At 36.0% G+C, this 24,541-nt stretch overlaps 1 protein-coding gene across 7 annotated transcripts in view; it reads right to left on the reverse strand.

Annotated features, from left to right (window-relative positions):
- The window catches only part of Csmd3 (CUB and Sushi multiple domains 3), a 1,145,339-nt gene that overhangs the window by 119,466 nt on the left and 1,001,332 nt on the right, over positions 1-24,541 (reverse strand). For all 7 annotated transcript variants that reach the window (XM_052747788.1, XM_052747786.1, XM_052747792.1 and 4 more), the window contains 2 exons: positions 17,342-17,438; positions 15,256-15,360 (listed from right to left, as the gene is read on the reverse strand). In XM_052747788.1, the coding sequence (XP_052603748.1) occupies positions 15,256-15,360; positions 17,342-17,438 (202 nt within the window). The remainder of the gene's footprint in view (positions 1-15,255; positions 15,361-17,341; positions 17,439-24,541) is intronic.

Genomic DNA, 24,541 nt, shown 5'->3' on the forward strand with positions numbered 1-24,541 from the left:
TTATTAAGGAGTTGTTCTGTTGTCCCAAGAGTCTATTCTTTTGAAAATGAATTTATTACATGTGGCACTCTAAGAATATGCAAATAAGAAAAATAAGTAGCGATTATGTTAAGTAAGGATGACATGAAGTACAAGTATTTAAAACCCTTCCACATTGTATTGGCTTAAAATGAGAGGGTTTTTCATATCCAGGCAGTAAAAATGTAGCTTGCTTTATGATAAGAAAACCCAGGGACCAGGAAAAGTGGTATTAAGATGTAACTAGACATTTTTTTTTTTTTTTTTTTTTTTTTTTTTTTTTTTTTTTTTTTGGTTTTTTGAGACAGGGTTTCTCTGTGTAGCTTTGCGCCTTTTCCTGGATCTCGCTCTGTAGACCAGGCTGGCCTCGAACTCACAAAGATCCGCCTGGCTCTGCCTCCCGAGTGCTGGGATTAAAGGCGTGCGCCACCGCCGCCCGGCATAACTAGACATTTTTATAGAGACAATGGAATGGGGAAAATTATAAAGCACCTCCAAAAAAGGCAGTCAACAAAATGAACAGGAAATAAATTTTAATCAAAAGAAAAAAAAAGAAGATAAAGTATGATTAATCTGTAAGGGTTTTATAGGTTAAGGAATGAAATGTGTTCATAAAGATTAATTATCCTTATTTCATGGGATATATTCAGTCATAATAGCAATTAAAATTAGAAATGACAAATGCTAGTAATATAATTTGGGTGGAGAGTGTTTCTACATTTAATACTTTATGAGATGCAAGTAACAACAAGAAAATTAGTGTGAGCAAAAATATAATTAATCTTAAAATCCCTGTTTTTCTCAAATAATCAATTAAGTAATTAGCTCAAGGGAAGAGAGCATTTTAGTGATTGTAAAAATAAACTCATTAAGGCCTAATGCATTAAGTCGTAAGCAAATTGCTTAGGGACAGAAAGCCATAAAATGTTAGTGCTGAAACAAAGCTTCAATGATAAGATAGAGTCAAATAGATAAATTGCTGGACATTTACAAATTTGGGAAGTATTTTTGTAATTTTACGTATTCAGTCTAAGACTACACTTATTGAAAAGGGTAGAGAGACACCTTCAAACCACCCTATTATCCTGAAATTTTAGAACAACTTTATTATTGGTGAGTAGCAGAGAAAATTGTATTTAATATGTGAGTTGTACCTAGGTCTACCTAGGAGACTGTGTTCTTGGATCTTGGAAGACATCTGAAGTCCCTCAAAGGATTTATAAGCTTTATTTCATTGGTGTATATGGTTCCTCCTTGTGAAATGTATGTTATAAAGTAAAAACAAAAATCTACACACTAAATTGTAGATGCTGCAAAGGTCACCAAAGGATTTTACCCTAGCATATTTTACACTTTTCACTATAGAAGTTAAACTGTGTGGTTAGGTTTATTCCTCCGTATTTTTGATGCTGGTGTGAATAGGATTGTTTCTTAAGATCTTTCAGAGCATATTTGTTATTGGTACACAGAGCAACTTCTAATATTTGTAAGTTGATTTTTTATCTTCCCACTTTGCTAAAAATGTTGATCATTTCTTGTTTCCCAGTGGAATTTCTGGAGTCTTATATAGATAAGAGATTTTATATATGTGTATGTGTAATATTTTTATATATAAAGGTTTTATATATTTTATGTATATAGTGATATATATAATCTCAATAATATGGAAATATGGATAATTTGACTTGTTTTTGTATTTATATCCTTTATTTTTTTTCTCTTGTCTCTTCGCTTTAGTTAGTGCTTCAACCACTATATTGAAAGGATAAAAGCAGTGGACAACTCTGTCTCCTTGGTGATTTTAATGACATAGGTTTCAGAATTTTCTCAAAGCTGGGTTTAGTAGAGCATACCTTTAATCTCAGCACTCAAGAGGAAGAGGAAGATGTTTCTCTGTAAATTCTAGACCAACCTGGTGTACATAGTGAGTTTGAGGATAGCCAGAGCTACCTAGTGAGACCATGTCTCAAAAACAAAACAAAACAAACACCCACCAATTTTTTTTCTCCATTTAAGATCATGTTGTTTGTGGATCTGTCATATATAATCTTTATTAAATATATGCCTGAGAAGTTTAAAGAAATTACATATGTTTATTAAAATCACATAAACATTTTAAACCTAAACTAGAAATATAAATGTTCTGTAAAAATCTAAGTAATTGGACAACTAGAAAATGAAAATTCTCAAATGGAAAAGACCACACATAATTGATGTATTTATTGATAACCCATCAATTAAGTATATTTTCTTTTGTAACAAATGTGGTTATCAAAGATGTATAATTACAACCAAGAGACCATTTCCTTTAAACAACAAGCAGTATAACAACAAATGGCCAAAATTGTAAATTCAAGGACTGAGTCCTATCATCCAGCATTGTTGTAGAAAAGAAAGAAAGGAAGTAAGGAAAAGAAAAGGACTATCAGTGCCTGTGCCTGACCTAAGAGAATTTAGTCCATCCACATTTATCTGTGTGAAAATTGAACAATAGCCCCCATGCAAAGAGGGATGTGGCTTATGCCAACACATGATAGCAGAAGCCATAAAATACCAAAATACAAACCAAAGTTCTTAGTTAAAACTGTAATGGTTCCATCTTGAAGGAAAAGAATATACAGCCCCAAATCTGAATTATTTGTTATAGTTTTCTGATATCAAGCCAATATGATTTCCTCCATTCTACCAGTCTTCTTCCTGTTCAGTAATACTATTTATTCTTAACAAAAGGAGAAATTGGCTTCTTTTCTCAGTTTTCATATTATATATAAACATATGGTAACTCTAACATTTTTCAAAAACTATCAGAATTTCAGAAAATGTAATTGAGGTAAATTTTAATTGAGAAGTTGGAATGTATTATTTCATATCTTAACTGTATAATTTTGAAAAGCCTGATAATTCAACTATTTGTGAATATTTATAATATTTCAAGAGAATAATTTGTGCAGAATGATTAAAACTGTTATTCATCCACTTCAAGGTGTGTGATCCATATAGATTTATTTTAAGACAGTTGCTAAGAGCTAAAACTCAGAGGAAAAGGAAAGTCCAGCTCTCTAGGTGAATCACACAAACCATTGAAATATAGGAAGTGGTATATTATAAAATAAAAACCAAAGCACAAGTTTGAAATCCAAAGAAACACCATCTCTCTTTAACCAGATCTTTAGCCTCTTCTATTTACCTCACATTGATACACCCTGCCAAAATTTAATTTTCATATCACAATGACACCTTGAGAGTAGAGTTTCTATCATGAAGTGACAGCCTGTGCCAGAATTCTGTGTGCTAAGCATTGCTCAATTTTTAAATTAAGGGAGTCTTTCAGAAATGTAAAATAGGTTACTCTCCAAGAAACCCTTCAACAGGTTTTCTCTGTCTACATAAGAGAGTATTTGCTGAACGTGTAAGTTTTTATTTCAAATATTATAGCATTTAAAGTATTATTTTGGATCTAGAGAGATGGTTCAGCAGTTAAGTCCTTGGCTTCTCTTTCAGAAGACCCACATTGAAATCCTAGCACCTATTTAGTGGCACACAACCATCTGTTAACTACAGTTTCATAAGATCTGACACTCTCTTCTGGCTGCTCCAAGTGGTACACAGACAAACATGCAGACAAACATCCATACACATAAAATAAAATAATAAAAAATTACTATTTGACTTCCCACCATATGTGTCAACTTTCTAGCAATAAATAATTTTTGGTGGTTTTAGCACATACCAATTTTCCATAAAGAATTTACATGCATAATCTCATTTAATTCAAAACATTCTTGCAATTTAGAGTACATATTATAATTGAAAAGACAGGATATTTTAGAAAATCTAGAACTTTTCATGCACAAGGCTACCAAACACAGAACCTCTAGGCTGTGTTCAGATGCATTCCAGTAAATTCCTTCCAGCTCATATTGTATCCACATCCATCTTTTTGTTCTGCTAAAATGTTGTGGTAGTTTGAATAGATATGACCCCCACAGACTTATGTGTTTGAATGCTTGGTCTATAGGTAGTGGCACTATCAGGAGGTGTGGCCTCATTGGAGTGTGTGTGGCTTTGTTGCAGGAAGCTTGTCACTGTGGGGGCAGGCTTTGAGATCTCAAGTGCTCAAGCTTTGCCTAGTTCACTTCCTGTTGCCGGTGGATCAAGATGTAGAACTCTCAGCTTTTCCTCAAGCACCGTGTCTACCTGCATGTCACCATGTCCCACCATGACGATAATGGACTAAACTTCTGAAGCTGTAAGTCAGCCCCAGTTAAATATTTTTCTTTATAAGAGTTGCTGTGGTCATGATGTCTCTTCACAGCCATAGAAACCAAAATTAATACACTATCTTTTATTGTTGTTGTTGTTGTTTTAGTGAGCCCTTCCATGACTTCATCCCCGAGAATCATGAAGACATGATTACTACCTCCTCTGAGCATCACCTAAAGTATGCAGAGAATTCTTATCCATTGATGATAGTGAAGGTAACTCAAGGGGTTAGGTAAAAATATATATATTCATCTGAATCCCAGTAAAACAGATGGAATTCTGACATAAGATGTGTCATTGGGAGATTCTAAGGCAATTCAAGATGATCATAATACATGATTATCTGAGAAACGTTGAGTAGCATAACCATATTAAAAATTATTTCATTATTTTATAGTGATTTTTCAAATGTCATTCCTCATAATTAATGCTTCCTGCACTTAAACACTAAGGACATGCTCAGCTCTGGCTTGAAAAGTTGAAGTGGTCAGTTATTTTCATCTGTGAAACACAATATGTACATGCAAATTGTGGAAGAAGACCACAAAAACTGATTAAAGACCATTTATTTTGAAAAAAATTTCCCGGGACAAACTGTGATACTTGCTAACTAAAATTCCCAGGCCCAAGAGTATGTTTTAAACATCACTTTGCATATTTGGAAATTAAGGTTAATAAATTTCCCTTAACTTCCTTGCAAGTTTACATTTGTGTATATCTGTGTTTGTGTGTATATGTGTCTGTCTGCCTGTCTGTTTGTGGGGATGGAAATCAACACCCCAAATGAGAGCCTAGGCTACAACACTGAGTGGCATCCTCAGTCTTATAGGATTATTTTTCAGTTCTTGGTTGGTGTTCATGATACAGCATCTCACTATGCAGATAAAGCTGCCCCAAAGTCATGATTTTCTTGCTCCAGAGCTGGGAACACAGGCATGGACTTCCATCTGAATTCATGATTTTTACCAAAATTAAACATAATGTCTATGAAATGTGGAGCACAGTGCTTGACAAGTACCACACATGTATATGTGAGCATGTCAGGAATTGGAGGTAAAATGATGAAAGTAAAGTAACAACCTAATCTTCACTATGCCATTACAATAATGATGATGTACGTGGTAAACAGTACCGAAGAACCTAAGCCGTCTTAAGTGCTCACAATTGATCTTGCTATGGTTTAAATGCCTGGCGAAATGTGAATGGAAAACACCTCCACCGATATTATGAACAAATAAACCTATGTGAATCCAAAATGTTTTCACTTAGAAACTATTCAAGTAACATTTGTTTCAACTATATTATATGAAAAATGAATTAAAACATATGCAAAATCTTTCTTTTAAAATGAAATTTTATATACATTGAATTCCTAAGAATACAAATTTATTTTTTAAAAATTAAAAATTTAGCTTTATTTATAAAGAAATTATTTTCCTACATCTATTCTTTCTTCATTAATAATAAATTTAAAATAAAACCTACTGGAACCTAGCTCATTCTCTGCAGCTGGCTTTCTGACGGATACTTGGGTATGCAATGAAAATGCCGTGGCACAGTCCACTACTACCCAAAGTAATATGCTCTCCTGGATTAACTTACACATTTTGCTCTGTTTTCTGATTTATTTACTAAGATGGAAAAGAGCATCCCACTGTGTTGTTCTCTGCTGGAAATAAAATTGTGGAACATACCTCCCAAAAGTCGTGGAACACTCATTAAGAGAGAGAATTCAAGGATACTAATTAAAAACATTATCTAAACATTAATAATTGTAAAACACGGCAGTCTCTTGAAAATAGGAAAAGTTTTTATCTTCTCCTCTAAGACTGTATCATTCCAGTAAAAGAGGTGTTATTACAGCTTAGGAGACGATGCTTACTCTTTACCCTTCCTCCCTTCCCTCTCCTTTCTCTTCAAACCTCCATTGTCTGTATGTTTTTGAGTGTTCCCTTCAACATCCTCCTGACTTGTCAGCAAGACTTCTACCTGTATCACCTGTTAAGTCCCTTAAATATCACCCTCTCTGCAGAATCTCCCCTGACCTCCACAGCCGTCCCTCTTCCAGCCTTCACATTATTGAGCCCTCAACTCTTGCTCCTCTTTTCTTCGATGTAACACATTGCTTTCTGCAATTTTGTGAACATTATTTTTTTCTCTTATACATCATCATTTTTATCTATGCACATCTGATCAGCTGTAAAACACACGGGACGGGAGCACATTATGTCTTTTATTCTCTAATGTTAACAAGGCACAGACTTAAGTTTTGAGAATCGGCTGAGGGAATAATTGTGGTGGCACTATAAAGGTGTAAGGGGCTTGTTGCATCAGGGATCAGTGTGTAAATGTACCCAGTGCAAAGCCTGATGATCTGAATTTTATCCTCAGAATTCAAAAGGTGAAAGGAGAGAATGGACTGCCCCAGCTTTTTCACTGACCTGCACATATATGCTGTGGAGCTAGTATATCCAAATATACATAAACACACACACATGCCAAAATAAATAATAAATTTATTAATAAAAACAATAAATGAATGTAATGTTTAAAAGGAAAGACATAAAGACAGTAGTAACAAGATTCAGAGCAAGAAATTTTGAGTTTGGCTGGCTAGGTCAATGAGGTCAAGATTTAGTTTGGGTAATAAAAAATTAAGAGTCTTTTAGCTAGAAAAGGAAGCATCATGGTGGGTATCACCAAGAGAGAAGGAATTGTGAATTGTGTAAGGGTGTGACAGTAAAGACATAAAAATCTTAAAAAAAAAAAATGTTTCATGTAAGTGGAAGAATATTGCTAAAGGCCTGTGAGAAAAGAGACACAGTCAGTTCTTGTTGGAGTAAGGAGTATGAGGGTGCTGTCTTTATTTAGTAGAACACAGCTTTATGATGATAGGAAATGATCAGTATCTAGAGCTATTGATAAAAGGAAATTCTGGAAAAGATTCACAGAGCAGAAAAAAGGGTCCATCTCATCTGCTGTAATGATGAGCATAATATCAGAGGTGACATTCCAAAGCAAAAATGCCCAGAACAAGGGAGGAAGATGACTGTAAACAACTTTTAAAAACGAGCTTACCCACAAGCATTTGCTGTTTCAAAGGAAAGAAGCAAGATGATTTTTTTTTTCTGTGTAGTAATTGTGTTATCCGTAATCTAGATTGCTATTTTTTCCCTTGACAAATCAGATGGGTAAAAACCTTTGCTTTCTGGAAGGAATCTTAGCCAAATTTTTGATTCCCAAGACAGAACACCTGCCATGTTTCCCAAAACCCCTACTATTTAAAATATTTCTTTAGGGATGTAGTAAAAGTCTGCTTTCTTGGATGGAAAAAAAGGTGTTTTTTATAGAAAACCTGAAAGTGTTCTGCATCTGTTGCTAGTATTCATAGTGATATTATGAGATTCTAATTTCCTTATTGTGTTTCCCCCCCCTATGTAACCCTGTGGGCAGAACATTTATTTCAGTGATTCCAAAAGTGAATTACCCAAGACATGCAGTGTAATAGGTAAACTCTTCATATAAAAAAAAATTAATGTAACTGTCTCATCCACACATATAAATGCTACTCAATTATTTTTCTTAAATATCCAACTGCATAACCACTTTTGCTATGTATAGGAATCTAAATTTGGCTTTTTTGAATAATTAATTCTTGAGTAGAAGTGTAAATTATTAAAATCATTATGGAGAACATTATGGACATTCCTCAAACACTGAAACAACAGCCACCATGTGACCAAGCAGTTCTGCTGCTACTGTAACACCCAAAGAAAAGTAAACACAGGATGGAGAGATGTTTAATCCCTATTGCAACATTACTCAGAACAGTCAAGATACACAGCCAACCTAAGTGTCAGAAAAAGAAAACATGACACATATTCACAGTAGAATCTTGTTTATCCATTAAAATTAAGTTCTGTAATTTGTGGCAATACAAATGTTATGTTATACATTATGTTAAGTACAATAATCCAGACACAATACAACAAATACACTGTGCCCACATTCACATGTGAGAGCAAAAAGAATTGATCTCTTAGAAGTAGAAAATCTAAATATTTAAGAGGTAGTAAAAGTGTGATTGAGAAGGTCTAAAGACGATCGATAATGACTTTCAGAAGCTTAGATGTGAAGGAATAACCTTCTAATACTCCACAGCATGGTCACTCAGGTACCAATGATTGACAATACCGACCTGTATATTTCCAAACATGTAGCTCAAAAGCTTCTTAATATCCACAAGAATTAAAAGATAAATGTTTAAAGTGATGTGTACCAATGACCCTAATTGGATTACTACATAGTATACACATATATTGATATATCTCAATATTCCTAAAAATATGTACAATGATTATGTATTCATTTTTATATATTTTAAATCTGTGTTCTCTTATGTCTCGGTCCTTAATGAACATCTTCATCCTCCATCTCCTCCTCCTATTCTTCTTTTCATAAAATTTGTGTATGATTTGATTAGTGCTTAAAATCAAAACAAACCCCAGGAAGGGAAGCTTTAATCAGCACAGCTGCCCGAAGGGGGGATATAGAGAAAATGACATTTGTAAGCAGTCACCTGACAAGGTGGAGGGCTTCAGAGAAAGAGTGAAAAAAGCCCAAGGTAGCAGAGAAAGCATCTTGAGCTTTGGGCCAGCATCTAAAAACAAGAAATACAACAGAAAAAAAAGGCGGGGGGAAATCTCTCCTTTCAGAGCCAGGACTGAAAATAATCACACCAACCTAAGAGAACCTCAGGATGGCTTTATAATAACAGTCTAATTCAAAGTGTTTTTCAGTACGTCTGGAAATAAGAAACTTTCAAGTCTAATTCCTGATCCGCTTCAACAATGGACAGGTTCATATATGTCCACAAAATAGATATTTGTTTATTAATAAAAACAATATTTTTTGAATCCTGATAGAAATGTATGTGTTCTTCCATAAACAAAATGAATTACTTGAAAACAAGCAAAAGTGTCTCTGCTTGGGTAGAGGGTGCTGATGAAGTAATGTCCCTGAGCTCTCACTGAGTGGGCCGTCAGACTTCCTGGTCACTTCTAGACAAGATTCCAAAGCTCAGCACAACATGCGGCATTGATCCTCAATCACATTTTAATCCCAGTCAGTCTTTCTAACTGGGAGCCAGAACAATTGTCACGACTCCTTTTAGCTGTTTTTCCTTAAGAACCAGAGAAGAACTTAGTGATTTTTACTTCTGTAAAGCTATACCTAACCTTTAAATTGTCTTGCTCTGCTTCCCACCATTCTGTTCAAATTCTACTCAGGAGTTCACTAATACTACGCTGTTGACATTGTCAATGAGAAAAACAGAAGTGAAACACGAAGACTCTTCCAAAGGCCTTGCTCTTCATTAAAAGTGCTGTAGGCTTTTGCTGGCACTGATAAGCTACTTACAACTTAGAGTGTCATTTCCTCCTTTCTTCCCCTTCCTGCCCTCCACCCTACTCGCTTCCTCTTGTGCATGATCTGTGACTTCATTGCCTAATCTACGGCACCACATCCTTCCCTTTCTATTTTAACGTAATCACTGACTTTGATTTAAAAAACAACACACGTGCCTGGAGTGTTTCTGTGAGACAATACCACCCCATCTACTGTCTATTCAGGAATTTATTTAGTGTATCCAAAAAGGTCATTATCTCCCACAGAAGTCATCATCTGGCAAAATTATTATTTATTATATTTATGGGCTTTTTATTACAGTATTAGCATTAGCTTATATTTATAATTTTGTTTACTTTAATCCGGGAAGATTTTAAAGTTTTGCTCCAAATAAAAGTGAGTGTTAAACTAAGGCTTTCTTTTTGCTGTGGGGATGATTAATAACACATTGCTTGAAATATTTGCTTATCATTTCCTTATTGGACACTAGTTCATAATTTCTAAAATAATATTAAACATTGTTCTTAATATTACAATTATGTTCTCTTCTAAAGATTTGTATTGAGGATCAGTACCCAAAGCATTCCATTTACTTTATAATATATGGATTTAAATAAATCTATTGCTTTTAAACAACTTGTAGATCAGTAGAAAAGTCAATAGTCTTGTTATTTAAAGCAATGAAATGTGAAAGACTTATAAATGATTTGTTCAGATGCTCATGCTTTACCAGTAAGTTCTCTCTCTCATTTTTTTAGTCTGATATGGAAATTTAGTGTGGAAAACAGTGGTATTCACTGATATTTCAGTCTATGGACATAATCCACATTATAAAGTTTCCATACATCTAGGAAAGTGATTTACCTCATTTCCTTCCAGTTCCCTGCAGCTGAAATCAGTGTCCCTCACAGAGCACTAAATATCACTTTCCAAAGCAAAGATCAATATTTCAAATGGTTCAGTTGCATCTGAAAGTGCATGATATGACTTTTTCTGTCAAAGATATTGGTTTTGTCATTATTCATTCATTTCTCTCAAGACTAGCCAAACCTTTAATGATCTATTAACACAACTTGTACTTGACAGCACCTACATTTTAATTAGGATATATCTCAATTTCCCTTATTTGTGGAAAATAATATTTTTCAACAGTTATAAATATAATATAAAATTAAGTAGCCATTGGATACAAATGATCTCAAAATATTTACTATATATAAACAAATCATTTGTTTTGCACCCAATAACACATTGTAGTGGTGCAAATGCCATACACCACATGCTTAATAAAGTTTCCTCAAGCTACTTATGAATACAATCATTTACTGCTCTGCATTATGCATGACTACAAGAACGAATGGTGGCTTTGGACTAGAACCCCTGCAGTGAAGTAAGAGGTAGGTATGCATGCCTTCAGAAGCAGCTTTGGGGACTACTGCTTCTTCAGACCTTACGTGCCAGCTCTACTGAAATAGACGCAGTTCTCCTAGTACGCCACATTCCACAGCTCTGTGTGAACGTGAAGTTTGTTCTACCAAAATATCCTCCCTTTCTCGTCTAGCTGAAACTTCTGCTTAGATTTCAAGACTTGGCACAAATGTCTACCTCCTCTTTGAAATATTCTGTGAACTTTCGACACAGAGCTGAGTACTTCTTACTTGGTGCCTTCTACCTATCCATCTCCCAGTGTGTGAGTAGCAATGTGCTGTTTCTGAACCTTTCTGCTTCATCTATTAGACTAATATTCCTTCAAGGGGGACTGGGCCATACTTATCTTCACATATCCTGTGTTGAGCTTTGTGTCTGTCATAGACAAGGTGTTCAAAATAAATACAGGTTGAATAAATGAATCCTCTTCCCACATTGGTTGCATTTTTTTAATAAAAATACATATGCTGCTTCTGAGCTTCACAATAGCAGAATTATAACTGTAGTATTGATTAACAAATGTTAGAGTTTGAACCCTTGTTGTCCTCCAAAAAATTCAGCATAGGAAAGGCTTAGACCCTGGTAGGGTTTTATTGGGAAGGAAAAATACATTTCAGAGGTGTGAACCAGAGAAGGTCTTATGTGTCAGGGGCATGATCTTCAAGGAGATTCTGGGATCCCAGGCTCTTCCTCTTCTTTTCCTTTCTCCCTGACCATGAGGTGGAAGATGTATGGTCTACCATATACACACTTTTATTGACAATTGAAATAATCACTAGAGCCCTAAAGGCAACCAACCTGCCTAATTGAGAACTGGAAACTTAATGTGTGTGCCAAAATAAACATCCTTTCTCATTAAGTTGATTATCCATTACCTGCTGTGGCTATCGCTCTGTATAAATAAAACACTGATTGGCCAGTAGCCAGACAAGAAGTATAGGCGGGACTAGCAGAAAGGAGAGAGAAAAAGAAGAAAAAGGCAGAGGGGAAGAGATACCAGCTGCTGTTCAGGGAGCATCATATAGAGGCAACAGGTAAAGCCACAGAACCCGTGGCAACATATAGATTGACAGAAATGGGCTTAGTATAATAGTAAGAGCTAGACAGTGGTAGGCCTGAGCTAATGGCCGAGTAGTTTAAATAATATAAGAGTCTATGTGTTTATTTTTATAAGTGGGCTCCAGGACTGCCGGGACTTGGCGGGAGCTGGAGAGAAATTCTCCAGCTACAATTACCATGAAAGTAATAGAGAGCTAAATGCAATAACTAGTCTTTACTAATACATGCATATCATTTCAGGCTCTCTGTTCTCCCACTAGGCATGTCGTTCTATCAGAACATCAAGCATAAGCCATGGTGTTTCAGTGCTGTTGAGGCGATAATACATAGAGCGGTATTGTCAATAAATAGGCCTGTATGAGAGGAGAGAGATGGCTCAGCAGTTAAGAGCACTGACTGATGTTCCAGAAGGCATGGGTTGAATTCTCAGGACGTCAGGTGTCTGATCATGCCAGGATAAAAAAACAAAACAAGACAAAACAAGAACTAGGCCTGTATAAATACCAAATGTACATAGAACTGCCTAAATTCTATCACAAACATCAGCCTCGGCGTTGTCATACTGTTGTTGGTATATGTCAATTTCATACAGCTTATACTTTCTACACTTAAGTACTAGATCTAGTCATTCTTTTATTTAATGAACACATTGATTTTGAGTGCTTAGAAAACCTTAGGAATTTGACACATCATAGGACAAAATGATGTCTTAAATGGACACAGCTATGTGATATGGCTAACCCTTTTGCATGGAGCATGCATTTTAGACTAAAAGGAAGTAATTCCTCACATAGTAACCTAATTATATGCATGACACATTTGATGTAGGATAAGTACAACATCGCATATATGTATGCAAGCAGCAGGCCTAAACTCTTTTTATTTTGTTTGTCTAGGTTTTTTGTTTGTTTGTTTAAGTGCTTTTCTAAAAATTGGGATATGAAGAAAAGCCACTTGTTCTAATTACAACTGAAATTATCTACAGTATCATTAAAGTTTAAGTGTAACATGTCTTCTCTAGGCAAATTTCGTTGGACATTAGATCTCCAGGTGCTAGCATGGTTTGAGGAGGTTGTGGAATCTGTGGGATGTGGAGCCCAGATGGAGGACAAGTATCAGTTGGACCTGCCTCCCAATTTATACCTGCTTCTAGCCTGGGCTAGCTCTCTCCTTCCTGTTGCCATAGTAACAGCTCATGTTTCCACCACCCTGACGCCCACTGTTCCACTCTCACCAGGATGACTGACTCAAAAAATAAAAAATAAAGGGTCAAAGGAGATTATTACTCCTTCAAGTAACTTTTCCTACATATTTGGACACAGCAATAAGAAAAGTAACTAATTCAAAATTGTTCTTTACTTCAATTTACAAATTCTTTTCATAAAAGGGAAAGCATTGTAACTGAAATCAAAGAAATTTTGTAAATGAACACAAGAAAACACAGTAAATAATAACAGGGAAAAAAAGTTGAATAACTAAACTAGACAGAAAGAAAAAAATACTAGAAACATAAACCTTTGAAGACTGAATAAAAAAATAAAAACAAAACTGGAAACACTTAACAGAGCAATTTGCAAGGACATTGAATTATTATTCTAAACCTTCCCAAAAGAGAAAGATCTAGAAACAAACAAATCTTTACAAGTGAATTTCCCAAAGTATTCAATGAGTTCATCCAACCCTTGTCAAACTCTTCCACAAAATTACTTATTGATACCAGGATCATCTTGTCATTGGAGCCACAAAAAACACAATTGAAGAACAGGAGATGAAAAGTAAATGTCATTGTTGAACAGTAAGGCAAAAATGTTCAACAAGCCGGGCGGTGGTGGCGCACGCCTTTAATCCCAGCACTTGGGAGGCAGAGGCAGGCAGATCTTTGTGAGTTTGAGACCAGCCTGGTCTACAGAGCGAGATCCAGGAAAGGTGCAAAGCTACACAGAGAAACCTTGTCTCAAAAAACCAAAAAAAAAAAAAAATGTTCAACAAAATACTAGTGGGTAAATTTAACACTCTCTTAAGACAGCTATACTCCATGACAGAATTAAATTTATTATATGAATGAAAGGATGGTTTAATAAATTACACAGCAATACATGTGACATAAAATAAGATCTTATCAATGGATGCAAAAAAAAAATGGCAATAATTTTGTCCTGATTTAAATCTCAACAAAGTAGGTATACATGCAATTTACTACAACCAAATGAAAGCTGTCTGTGTAAGGCCCACCAGAGGTATCATATGTATAGTGAGAAACGGAAGGCAGTTGCTGTAAGATCAGGAAGAAGGCATGGAAGTGCATTCTTGTCACTTCTGATCACCATGATATTAGATTCTTAGCTAGAGTAGTCAATGGTCAATATCCTCCGCATGCAATGGCACAGAGTTAACCTAGGCAGTTAACTAAACCAATCACAAAAGGACACATACCGCTTGTTCCACCTATATGACTTACTAAAATAGTCACTTTTAAAGAAACAGTGCAATGGTGATTGTTGAGGTTAGTGAGAATCCGAAATGGGAATTACTAATCAGCCAGCATAAAATTTCAGTTCACAAGACTATATTTTAGAGCTCTGATCCAGATTTTTATGGGCACTGCACAATTATAAATTCATTAAAAGGGTAAATATAATGTTGTTTCTTCTAATATTAAAAGAAAAAACACTATGCAAATTCTGGCAAAAATCCTTCATCTTATACATATATATTTTCTCAAGTGAATTGACAGAATGGTTTGAAATTTTAAACATTATATCAGACTGTTTGTTTTGTCAGAGTTGATGTCATTTGTATAAAAACAAGAGTCTACTTTGTTTGTTGGTATTTTATTTTGTTTTGCTTCACAGGTTTTCTGTTTCTTTTATTGAAAATAGATATTTTCCGTACACTATATTTTGATTAAGGTTTATCCTCTTCCTGCTCCTCCCAGCTCCTCCCAACCTGCCCTTCCATCTCTCTTTAGAAAACAAATAAGCATGTAAAGAATAATAATAAAATAAGATAAAGAAAAGGCAAACAAATCAGAATATAACAAAACCTGTTTTAGCTTTCCTAGAAAGCGTAAGTTACCTTTACCTGTGTATTCAAGATGAAATCCTGCAGCGGAGACACTGATGTCTGACTGAAAATTTAGATATAAATTATTGGATGTACTATTCAGAAGGTGGGGTATTGTTGTCCCTGAAATGACAATAGAGAAGGTGGGTCAAGGGTCATGTGCAAAGGTCACAGCAACAACAAAGAGACTGAGTAAACTGATAACCAGCCAACCCATTGTGATTAAAACTGTGTATTGGGCCAGGCACTGGTGGCACACGCCTTTAATCCCAGCACTCCAGAGGCAGAGCCAGGTGAATCTCTGTGAGTGTGAGGCCAGCTGGGCTACCAAGTGAGTTCCAGGAAAGGCACGAAAGCTACACAAAGAAACCCTGTCTCGAAAAACCAAAAAAAAAAAAAAAAAAAAAAAAAAAAAGAAAGAAATTATGTAATTATATTAGCCTGTCTCTCAGCAGATGCGCTATAATGGATTTCTGAACTTCTGAAGCAAATGAACCTTGTTCCATCCAATTATTGAATTTGAAAGTATAAAATACATGACTGAACAAATTAGTTTCTGCCTATTTACTAAAAAAAAAAAATTAAGAAACCAACCCAGTTTCAAATGACAAGCATTGAAAATAACTATCATTTCTGTTTTGAGGTAAAGTCCAAGAGCACAAGTGGTCAGTGTTGCCGATATCCTGGGAACATTCAGAATGAGTTTACACTTGCTTTGTACAAGAGTGTGTAAGAGGTCCCACTGACTCCAGAGGCGAAATGGGAGGAAGCGCTTATAGACTGCACCTTGGTGTTTAATAGTTCCCGATCTGACTCTGTGTTCCTTAGGGGCAACACTGTCATCACAGAAGCGGGAGGTACACAGGCGCCAGAGAGGTCACTGGACCTGCCTTAGGACTTAGAGGATCTTAGTAATTAAGAACTCTGATGTTGGAGTCTCTCCAGCTGGGCCCTGCTCTCAACCTAACTGTAGATGTACAGCCTCCGGCAATTTAATCTCTGTAAATTTCAATCAGTACTGAGAGCCACGGAGGAATGAAATTAGGAGGTGTCTGTCAGATGTCACACAGAGCTAGTGTGAAGATTTACAGCGGCATTCCTGTTAATCACTTTGCTCATCAGTATACCTAGTAGTAATAACATTGAACTTAAAACATACATGTAAGCATGCACAGAGATTTACAAGACTGTGCTTCTGTCTGGATCTATATCTAACATGCTATTTATGTTTAAGCCATACCACTTCTGCTCTAGGTAATTATTTCCTTTGTTCATTAGTGATTCTGGATAATTGTTTACCTGCTGTTTCAAAACCTCTTTAAAAGTTTAAAGCCATTCATCCTTAATTCAATATATTATCTAAAGTAAGTTCACAGTTTAGTGATGCTTATATTTATACTTCTAGAAAATTTAAAATGTAACTATTAAAAATCACAAAATAAAAATCCTTACTTCTGCCGCTACATTATGGAAGAAACTTAGAATGTAATACATATCATCTGTAGAACCTTAGCAAATCTCATAGAGGATTTTTAAAAGCATCCAATCTCTTAAATAACATGGTGAGCTATTTCATTTTGTGTCTCCCTCTAGTATGATTTTATGAAGACATGTTAGTTCTACAAAGATGTATTCATTTCAAAGAAGTGATTTCATATTTCCTTCATGATCATTTAATACTACTTTATGTCATCTGCATGTCATTCAGTCTCTAAAATTATTTTAACAACAGCATAGTATTCTGATGGATGAAAATATCATAATTAACAAAAATATAGTCATATTTTAATTACTATTATTTTATTCATCCTAAATCTTAAGAATAAGGTACATGTAGTATTAATGATTCATAACTCAGTAAAATATTACTATTTGCATAAAAAATCAATAAATATCTCAAAAATATAATTAGCATGCTGGAAATTTTAAGTGGGCATGCTATCACTCCTTTCACTATTTTAAAACTTCTTACAACCTAATTCATTGTGTATGGTTTATAGTTAAGCCTGAAAGAATTTGTAGGAATTTGTAGAATTTATTTTATTTCTTGTTCCATGCCGTTGATAATATTTTCACTTAAAATGATCTCGGATTTCTCTTTTACCTGAATAACTTCCCAGTCTCGGTGCATTGTTGTCTCCACCATCATAAAAGTCCAGTGAATCCCAGTTATGTTCTGTAGCAAAGCTAACAACTTGGACCTATGAGATAACAATTCCTGGTCAGAATTAATGTTTCTTAGCAGTTACGCAGTACAGAGGTACCCACTAGAAGGGAAATCTCAAGGACAGACAACACGGTTGTGGACTTTGATAGATGACACAACAAAACCAATCTTGGACATTTGTAGTACTTGACTCTGTGAACTAATTTGTGTGTGAGAAGCTTTATGGGGCAACTGGTAGTGTGCAGGATGGATATAAATGGAAGCTGCTTGTCACCATCTCAGAGAATATCTTTATTGAACATTTGGGTTAAGGTGCTAGGATTTCAAATTCATGTTCCAAACGACTAGCTTACATTCATGCTTTGAATATTAGACTTCTGAATTTTCTCATTTCTTGGGTGCTAGGAAAGAAACAGACCCATGGCTCACAAGCAGAGAGAACTTTGTAATGAATTTTCAGTAGGCTTCTCCTTCAATTTGTTTCCATATATAAAATCCATTCAATTTTTTCTTTAAAATTTACATGGCTGTCAATATAGACTGGCAGAGACAAGGTTTTATAACAGATTTGTATACATCTTCCAAAGATTAGTCTTATTAATGTGGTCATAATAGTGAAGTCACCTTGAAATTCCCTCAAGTTGAGAAGGCAAACACTGGGCTAAGATTCTGTGTCTATTCAATTTTATTTAAAGAAAGCGACATGTGCTACTTTGGTGTACCTCACTTGGCACAGTATGAGGTTTCTAGGAACCCACAGAACTCACAACTGTGGATTCTGTTCTGCTCTTTAGAGGCTGTGCTGGAGCTTTAAAGCAGGAAAGGAAGAACGTTATTAGAATGCATTCATTTTAGCTAACTGGAATCTGTTTTAAGTGTAGGCACTCATTTGCTACATAGTTTTGACAATTCCATTCATTAAGCAGTTCTTTTCTGCAAAGCAGCCCCCCCATCATTCTCCTATTCAAGTGGATGCTGGCATGGCTGCTCCAGGGGTGAGTGCCACATGGCAGGAGATATCCTGCCTGCATGATTGGCACCTGATCTAATGCACTGTTCCAGAACAAGAAGGAAAGCTCCAACCACTACTTTCTTAAACAGTAATTCACTCCTGATTCTTGTCTGAACTTTTCTTTTCTTCAGCTGTGAGTAAAATATATGTGTATGTATGTATGTATATATATATATGTATATGTATATATTGTACTGAACTAAAAATACCTTGTAAAGATTCATGCAGGAGCTGACTTTTGATCTGAGCCCAAGGTAATGAGAAGCTTCCAAAGGAAGGAAATTATCAAGTGTGCGCTACTGTGGTTGAATCAAATTATGAGCTGGACTTAGTGAACTATCAGTAATCCAATTTAGACACAGTGGAGAGGGTATTTATATAAGAGGGAAGACAAGTCCACCACAGAACACTGACAAGCAGTAAAGCTTCATGACAAATGACAGATACAGGTGAACACAAGCCAGGGTCACTGGGTTTGAAAGTCCTTGGTAACCTCCATCTGTACAAGCTTCAAACTAGAGATGCTGAAAATCTCTCTGGGCTTCAAATTGCTCACAGAAGTTATTGTGAATAAGTTGTCTAATTCACAGATTCACTAAAAAATTAAGCTAGATAACGTGTATCAAAAGCTTAACATATACTATAAATTGAAAACTCTAAATCTTAGCTGAGAAAGATGGTGAGAGACTGTCATTAACAACTAAACACTGGCAAAATTGTGCGCTTGAGAGTGTAATTATGCCTTCAGTTTTCTACAAAAGGATTGCAAAGTGGTAGGGGCCTATAATCAAGACTTCTCTTCAAGTGCAGAACTGAACTGTGGGGGGGAAAGCGAGAGTAGGAAAGTGAAGTGTCGTACAACTGAACCAGACAGGAGGCAGAAGAGGGGCAGAGAAACTCTTCAGCGTCATGTGTGCTGACACAGGATGTAAACAAGAGACTGCGACAGATTATTCAAGAACAATTTCTGTTTTCCCTGAGTTACTCAGAACAGAGAGGCAGAAGACCAAAAAAAAAAAAAAAAATCTTTAGTAAGGCCTACTACACGTACAAGAGGATGAACAGTTGTTTAATTCTGGATTTGTCAGTGTCTCCCAGGAACAACAGATCCTAATCCCAGGAACTTATAAATATTACCTTGTGTGTGTGCTGGCAGAGGGGCGGGGCATGTGTGCATCTTTTCGATGTGACTGAATGGAAAACCTTGAGATACATGGAAAAATATCTATTGAAAGAAATATAGAGGTGGATGAGAAAGCAATGTGTCCACAGAGGCAGGAATCAGACTGATGGGGCCAGAAGCCAAGGGGTGTGTGTTGCCATTCAGTGCTGGAGACAGCAGGAGAATTCCCCAGAAACCTGGAATAGGAGAGGATCTACTGGGAGTTTTATGCTTATATACTGAAGCAGGATTTGGACACTCACTTCTGGTTCATTGAGAAGATAATATTTAAGTGGTTAAATAGCTTATTGGTTTGTGGTGATCTGCTATTGTATTCAGAGAAATCTGATACAATTTGTCACTGGGATTCTAGGCAAATATAGCTTGATATAATAAAACCATATTGGGTATAAGATGAAATGGACAGGAAAAAAACTAGCAGGCGGTGTTCTGGAATCACATATGATATGCAAAAAATGGCTCAGAATTTACAATGACACAAATTCAAATAAGAGACATTGGAAGACTAAGGCACTCATTGAGCCCAAGTTTGCATTGGGTAAAACTGGTCACCATGGCAGCAGGTTAGCTTTATGATGGAGTGTGCTGGATAGTTTATGTCAACTTGAAACAAGCTAAAATTATCTGAGAGGAGGAAACCTCAATTAAGAAAATGCCTCCATAATGTCTGGGCATAGGCAAGCATGTAAGGCATTTTCTTAATCAGTAATCAGTGGGGGAGGGCATAGCTCATTGTGGGTGGTGCCGTACCTGGGCTGGTGGTCCTGGGTTTTATAAGAAAGCAAGCTGAGCAAGCCAAGAGAAGCAAGACAGTAAGTAGCACCCCTCCATGTGTAGCAAGAATCTTAGAAGGTCTTATTAATAAAAACAAACCTGGAGCCAGGTATTGGGGTGAACACTGGAAGATCAGAGAAGCAGAACAAGCCACAGCTACCTCACCTCGCCAACTCCTCAGCTGATCCTGTTTCCTCAGACTGGATGCCTCTCAGCTGAACTGTGCTCCTCAAAAGCCTAAAAGCTTAACAGGCACTAGTTCCTGGTTTTCATGCCTTATATACATTTCTGGCTCCTGCCATCACTTCCTGGGATTAAAGGTGTGTGTCATCTTGCCTGGCTGTTTCCAGTGTGGCTTTGAACTCACAGAGATCCAGGCGAATCTCTGCCTCTGGAATGCTAGGATTAAAGGTGTGTGCTACCATTGCCTAACCTCTATGTTTAATATTGTGGCTGTTCTGTTCTCTGACCCCAGATAAGTTTATTAGGTTGCACAATATTTTGGCAAACACAATATCACCACATCCATGTCCTCTCTATTAGCTCCTGCCTCCAGGTTCCTGCCCTGCTGGAGTTCCTGTTCTGACTTCCTTTGATGATGAACAGTGATGTGGAAGTATAAGCTGAATAAATTCTTTCCACTCCAAGTTGCTTTTGGTCAAGGTGTTTCATCACAGCAATAGAAATACTAACATATGCAGTATGTTTCTAATTATTAAAAGCAGGTATTTATCAGAAAGAAAACCAAATATCACTTTATTCTGGATTCATAAAATATTAGGAAATTTCATATCGATAATAATTATGTGACAAATATTTCCCCATAATTTCACAAATATTTCTTTTCTTGTTAAATATAGTGCCTTGGGAATTGTCTTGGAAACACTCTGGTAAAATAAAGAGGAAAATAAATGAATATATTGCTTGCCACATACTTATCATATTATATTAATAAGGCAAACTGTTCTTTTATGTTGATATTTTCCCAAAGGACTCTCAATCATAAATTGTCTCTTTTCCTTTTCTAAATTTTTCTACCAAGGGTTAACTTATTTCAACTCAAATTTGATTCATTAAATATTCATATAGTTCCATATCCCCCAAATTAAATGTTGCTTAAACCTGTATATTAGTTATAAAACAGTAAATAGCCAAGTTTAAAACATGAGAGATGTAGTAAAAATGGTTTTAGCATGACAGATTTTAATTTAGAAATATGTCATAAAATAGAGTCAATATGGGCAGTTATTTTTCAACGTGCTAAACTGTCCTTCAGAGTATTTAAGAGTCCAATATATATTTCATGCTATGAGATTTCTAAATAGTCTTATAAACTAGGCTTCTGTTTTCTGAGTGGAATCATTAAATAAAGTACTTCCAAAGTAGAGTTGTATTGGCATTGACATGTACAGTTTTGAGGGTATTTGCCTAGCACGAGTAATATATAACAGTTTTTCTGCAGGTATCTTATTAGTTCATTATGCACTGCTAACTCTCCAAATCATTTCAAATCCACTGCTTGAGGAGGTGTCCATTGATTTTTCTAAAATTATTTACTGAGTTTGTAGTGCCAGGCTCTGAAGTAGCTGCCAGAACAGTACTGGCCACTGCCCTAGCCCTTGGGAGCTTCCAGACAATTAGCAGATAATAGGAAAATCTGATTGTTGTTAGAATCCAAACATATAAGAGGGAATTTAACCTTCTTATCTAGTTCATAGAAAGTTTATCAAAGAAATATATTTTAGACAGAACCGAGAGTAAGGCAAATAAGGAGAGATACTGGGTAGTGTCAAAGACAGAGGAAAGAACATTCACGGTGTCTGCAGGAAATAGGATGGCATGCTGTTATAGAGATGGAAGTTGTGAACCTAACAAACTTCAAAAGATGAGAACTGCAGACAGATGGAGCAACCGTTGTTGAGGATGTGAAGTGAAGACGAAATTCGTGTGCTATTAGTAAGAAGGAGGTAGTATGGGATTTCCAGGAGTTGTTTGTTTGTTGCTTGGTCATGTTGTCAGGAATAGACAGAAAAAGATATGTCTAAGACAAAGATGAGAGCTGCTTGATCTTTTGTAAAAGTACAAATGGGAAGAAGTGCAGACACCTGAAAAGACAGTCCTGGCCCAGTTTGTTATACACAATTTCAGACAGAATAAAAATCAAGGTTTCTGGCTTGAAAACTGAACAGCATTGGGGACATCCTCATACAGAGAATGATAGAGAAAAGTGAATGGAGAAAAGTCATCCTGAGAGAAAGAACAATAGAGGAATCATTTTGAGAAAAATTCATAAAGTTACCATTGGTGAGCTTAACGACAAATTTAGCTGAAAACATCCATTTGCTAGCTTACATAGTCTAAAGCTGGGGTTAGAGATGTGGGCTTCCTATATTTTCCAAACACTATCACTAATACTGTTCATCACACAGAGAAAAAAGGAGCTTTTGGTTTCATTTTGTTGTTGTTATTTGTTTTGGTACTTGTAACCTGTTATTCTTTGGGTCGTTCTTAGCTCTTAAAAGTTACTGAGAATGTGTAAGTAAGGAATCTGCAAAGAGAGTGATATAACCTAAAATAAATGGACCTCAGACTTTTAAGAACATTAGAACAGGAGAGGGAAAGTTATTGAAATCCATGAAAATATTGATGTAAGAACTAAGTGGGGGGTAGAGTTTTTTGAGAGTGAAAGGAGACTCTGCAGGCTTTAACTGTGTTATCTCAATGCACAGATGAGCAAGGCAAAGGATCTAATCGCACAGGTACTCATGGAAGAGCAGTTTGATTAGAGCATTAGGTACTAAAGTCCCACTCCCGATTACCAAAAATAGGACATGATAGTAGAGAGTAATACGAGTTTTCAAGATTATCATTTTATGATGGCATCAAAATGAATAAGCTGATAGCATATGAATAATCAAGGACATCCTTCATAACCTTATAAGTAAATGAGTTGAGAAAAGTTCTATCTGATTCACATTTCAGAGTACAACCTGGGGTATGAACAATCCTGAAGTCTTTACTGATTCTTTTTTTTTTTCAGAATATGTATTTGGGAGAAATCCAGGAAATGTTCATGAAAGGAAGGAGGTAAAGATGCCTTAAAGGGGGCATGGGCAAAATAGAATACCTGTAATAATTTATAATATTAAATTAGAAGAGAGGAGAGATTTACTGTGGGTTAAAAGTTTACGTAGGAAAGGGTAGAAGGTGGGCTAACTAAAACTAAGGATGTATAAAAAAGCTTTATGAAGACCCATGCCTTTGTAAACTACTTATCTATGTATGTATGACTGTATGTGAGATCAGAGGTATTCTGCATGTGAGAACAATACTGCTCTAAGAAAACATGAGTTATTAAATCAAAATGTCAGTACCAGCTATGGGACACCGCCCTATGAATTACTAATCATGGACACACACTGCAGAGGCCCCTCCTAGCAGCACAGGTCATTGCCAATGCACTTGATTAATCACAGAACAAGATGGTCCAACCTTCTATCTGAAGTCACCACAGGCTTTGGCTTCTAGGACCTAGAGAAATTGATCTCAACTAACTAGGAAAATTCTTTCCTGCTGTGTAGCTTTCAGAGTCCTGGAATGTGCCATGCAGGGTCCTGGATGCAGAAAAATCGTAATTTTTCTTATTCAGCACGGTTTTCTGCATGCTACAATACCAACCTGTATGAAACGATGTGCCCACTGCTGTAATATTGGCATGTTGTAATAGTAATAGTAATAGTAATAGTAATAGTAATAGTAATAGTAATAGTAATAGTAATAGTAATAGTAATAGTAATCAACTATTTCTTGATAGGATTGGAGGCCTGTCCCTGGGAGAGAATTTGTGCCTGATGCTGTGAAACTGGTCAAAAGGTCAGGGGTGGGGAGGTCATTGGCCCTGGTGGGAACCTATTCCTGTTGTTTTACTAAACACTCATGTTGTCTAACTGTCCTCTAAATAGTTACCTTTATGCCCATATGTCACCGCTGCTCTCAACTGTATACAAAGAATCTTGTTTTTACAGTGGGTACTGATTCATATAGAGACCTCACATCTGGTCAAAGAGTTAAGAAAAAGTGGCTGTGAATGAGTAGGAGTGCTCAAACGTAGATGGGACATCTATTTCAACCCCACTCCCAAAGCTCAGGGAACATTTTAAAAGCAGGG

This window comes from Peromyscus californicus, unplaced genomic scaffold (assembly GCF_007827085.1).
Source record: "Peromyscus californicus insignis strain IS unplaced genomic scaffold, ASM782708v3 Scaffold_20__1_contigs__length_68692818, whole genome shotgun sequence".
In the NCBI taxonomy this organism is placed as follows: Eukaryota; Metazoa; Chordata; class Mammalia; order Rodentia; family Cricetidae; genus Peromyscus; species Peromyscus californicus.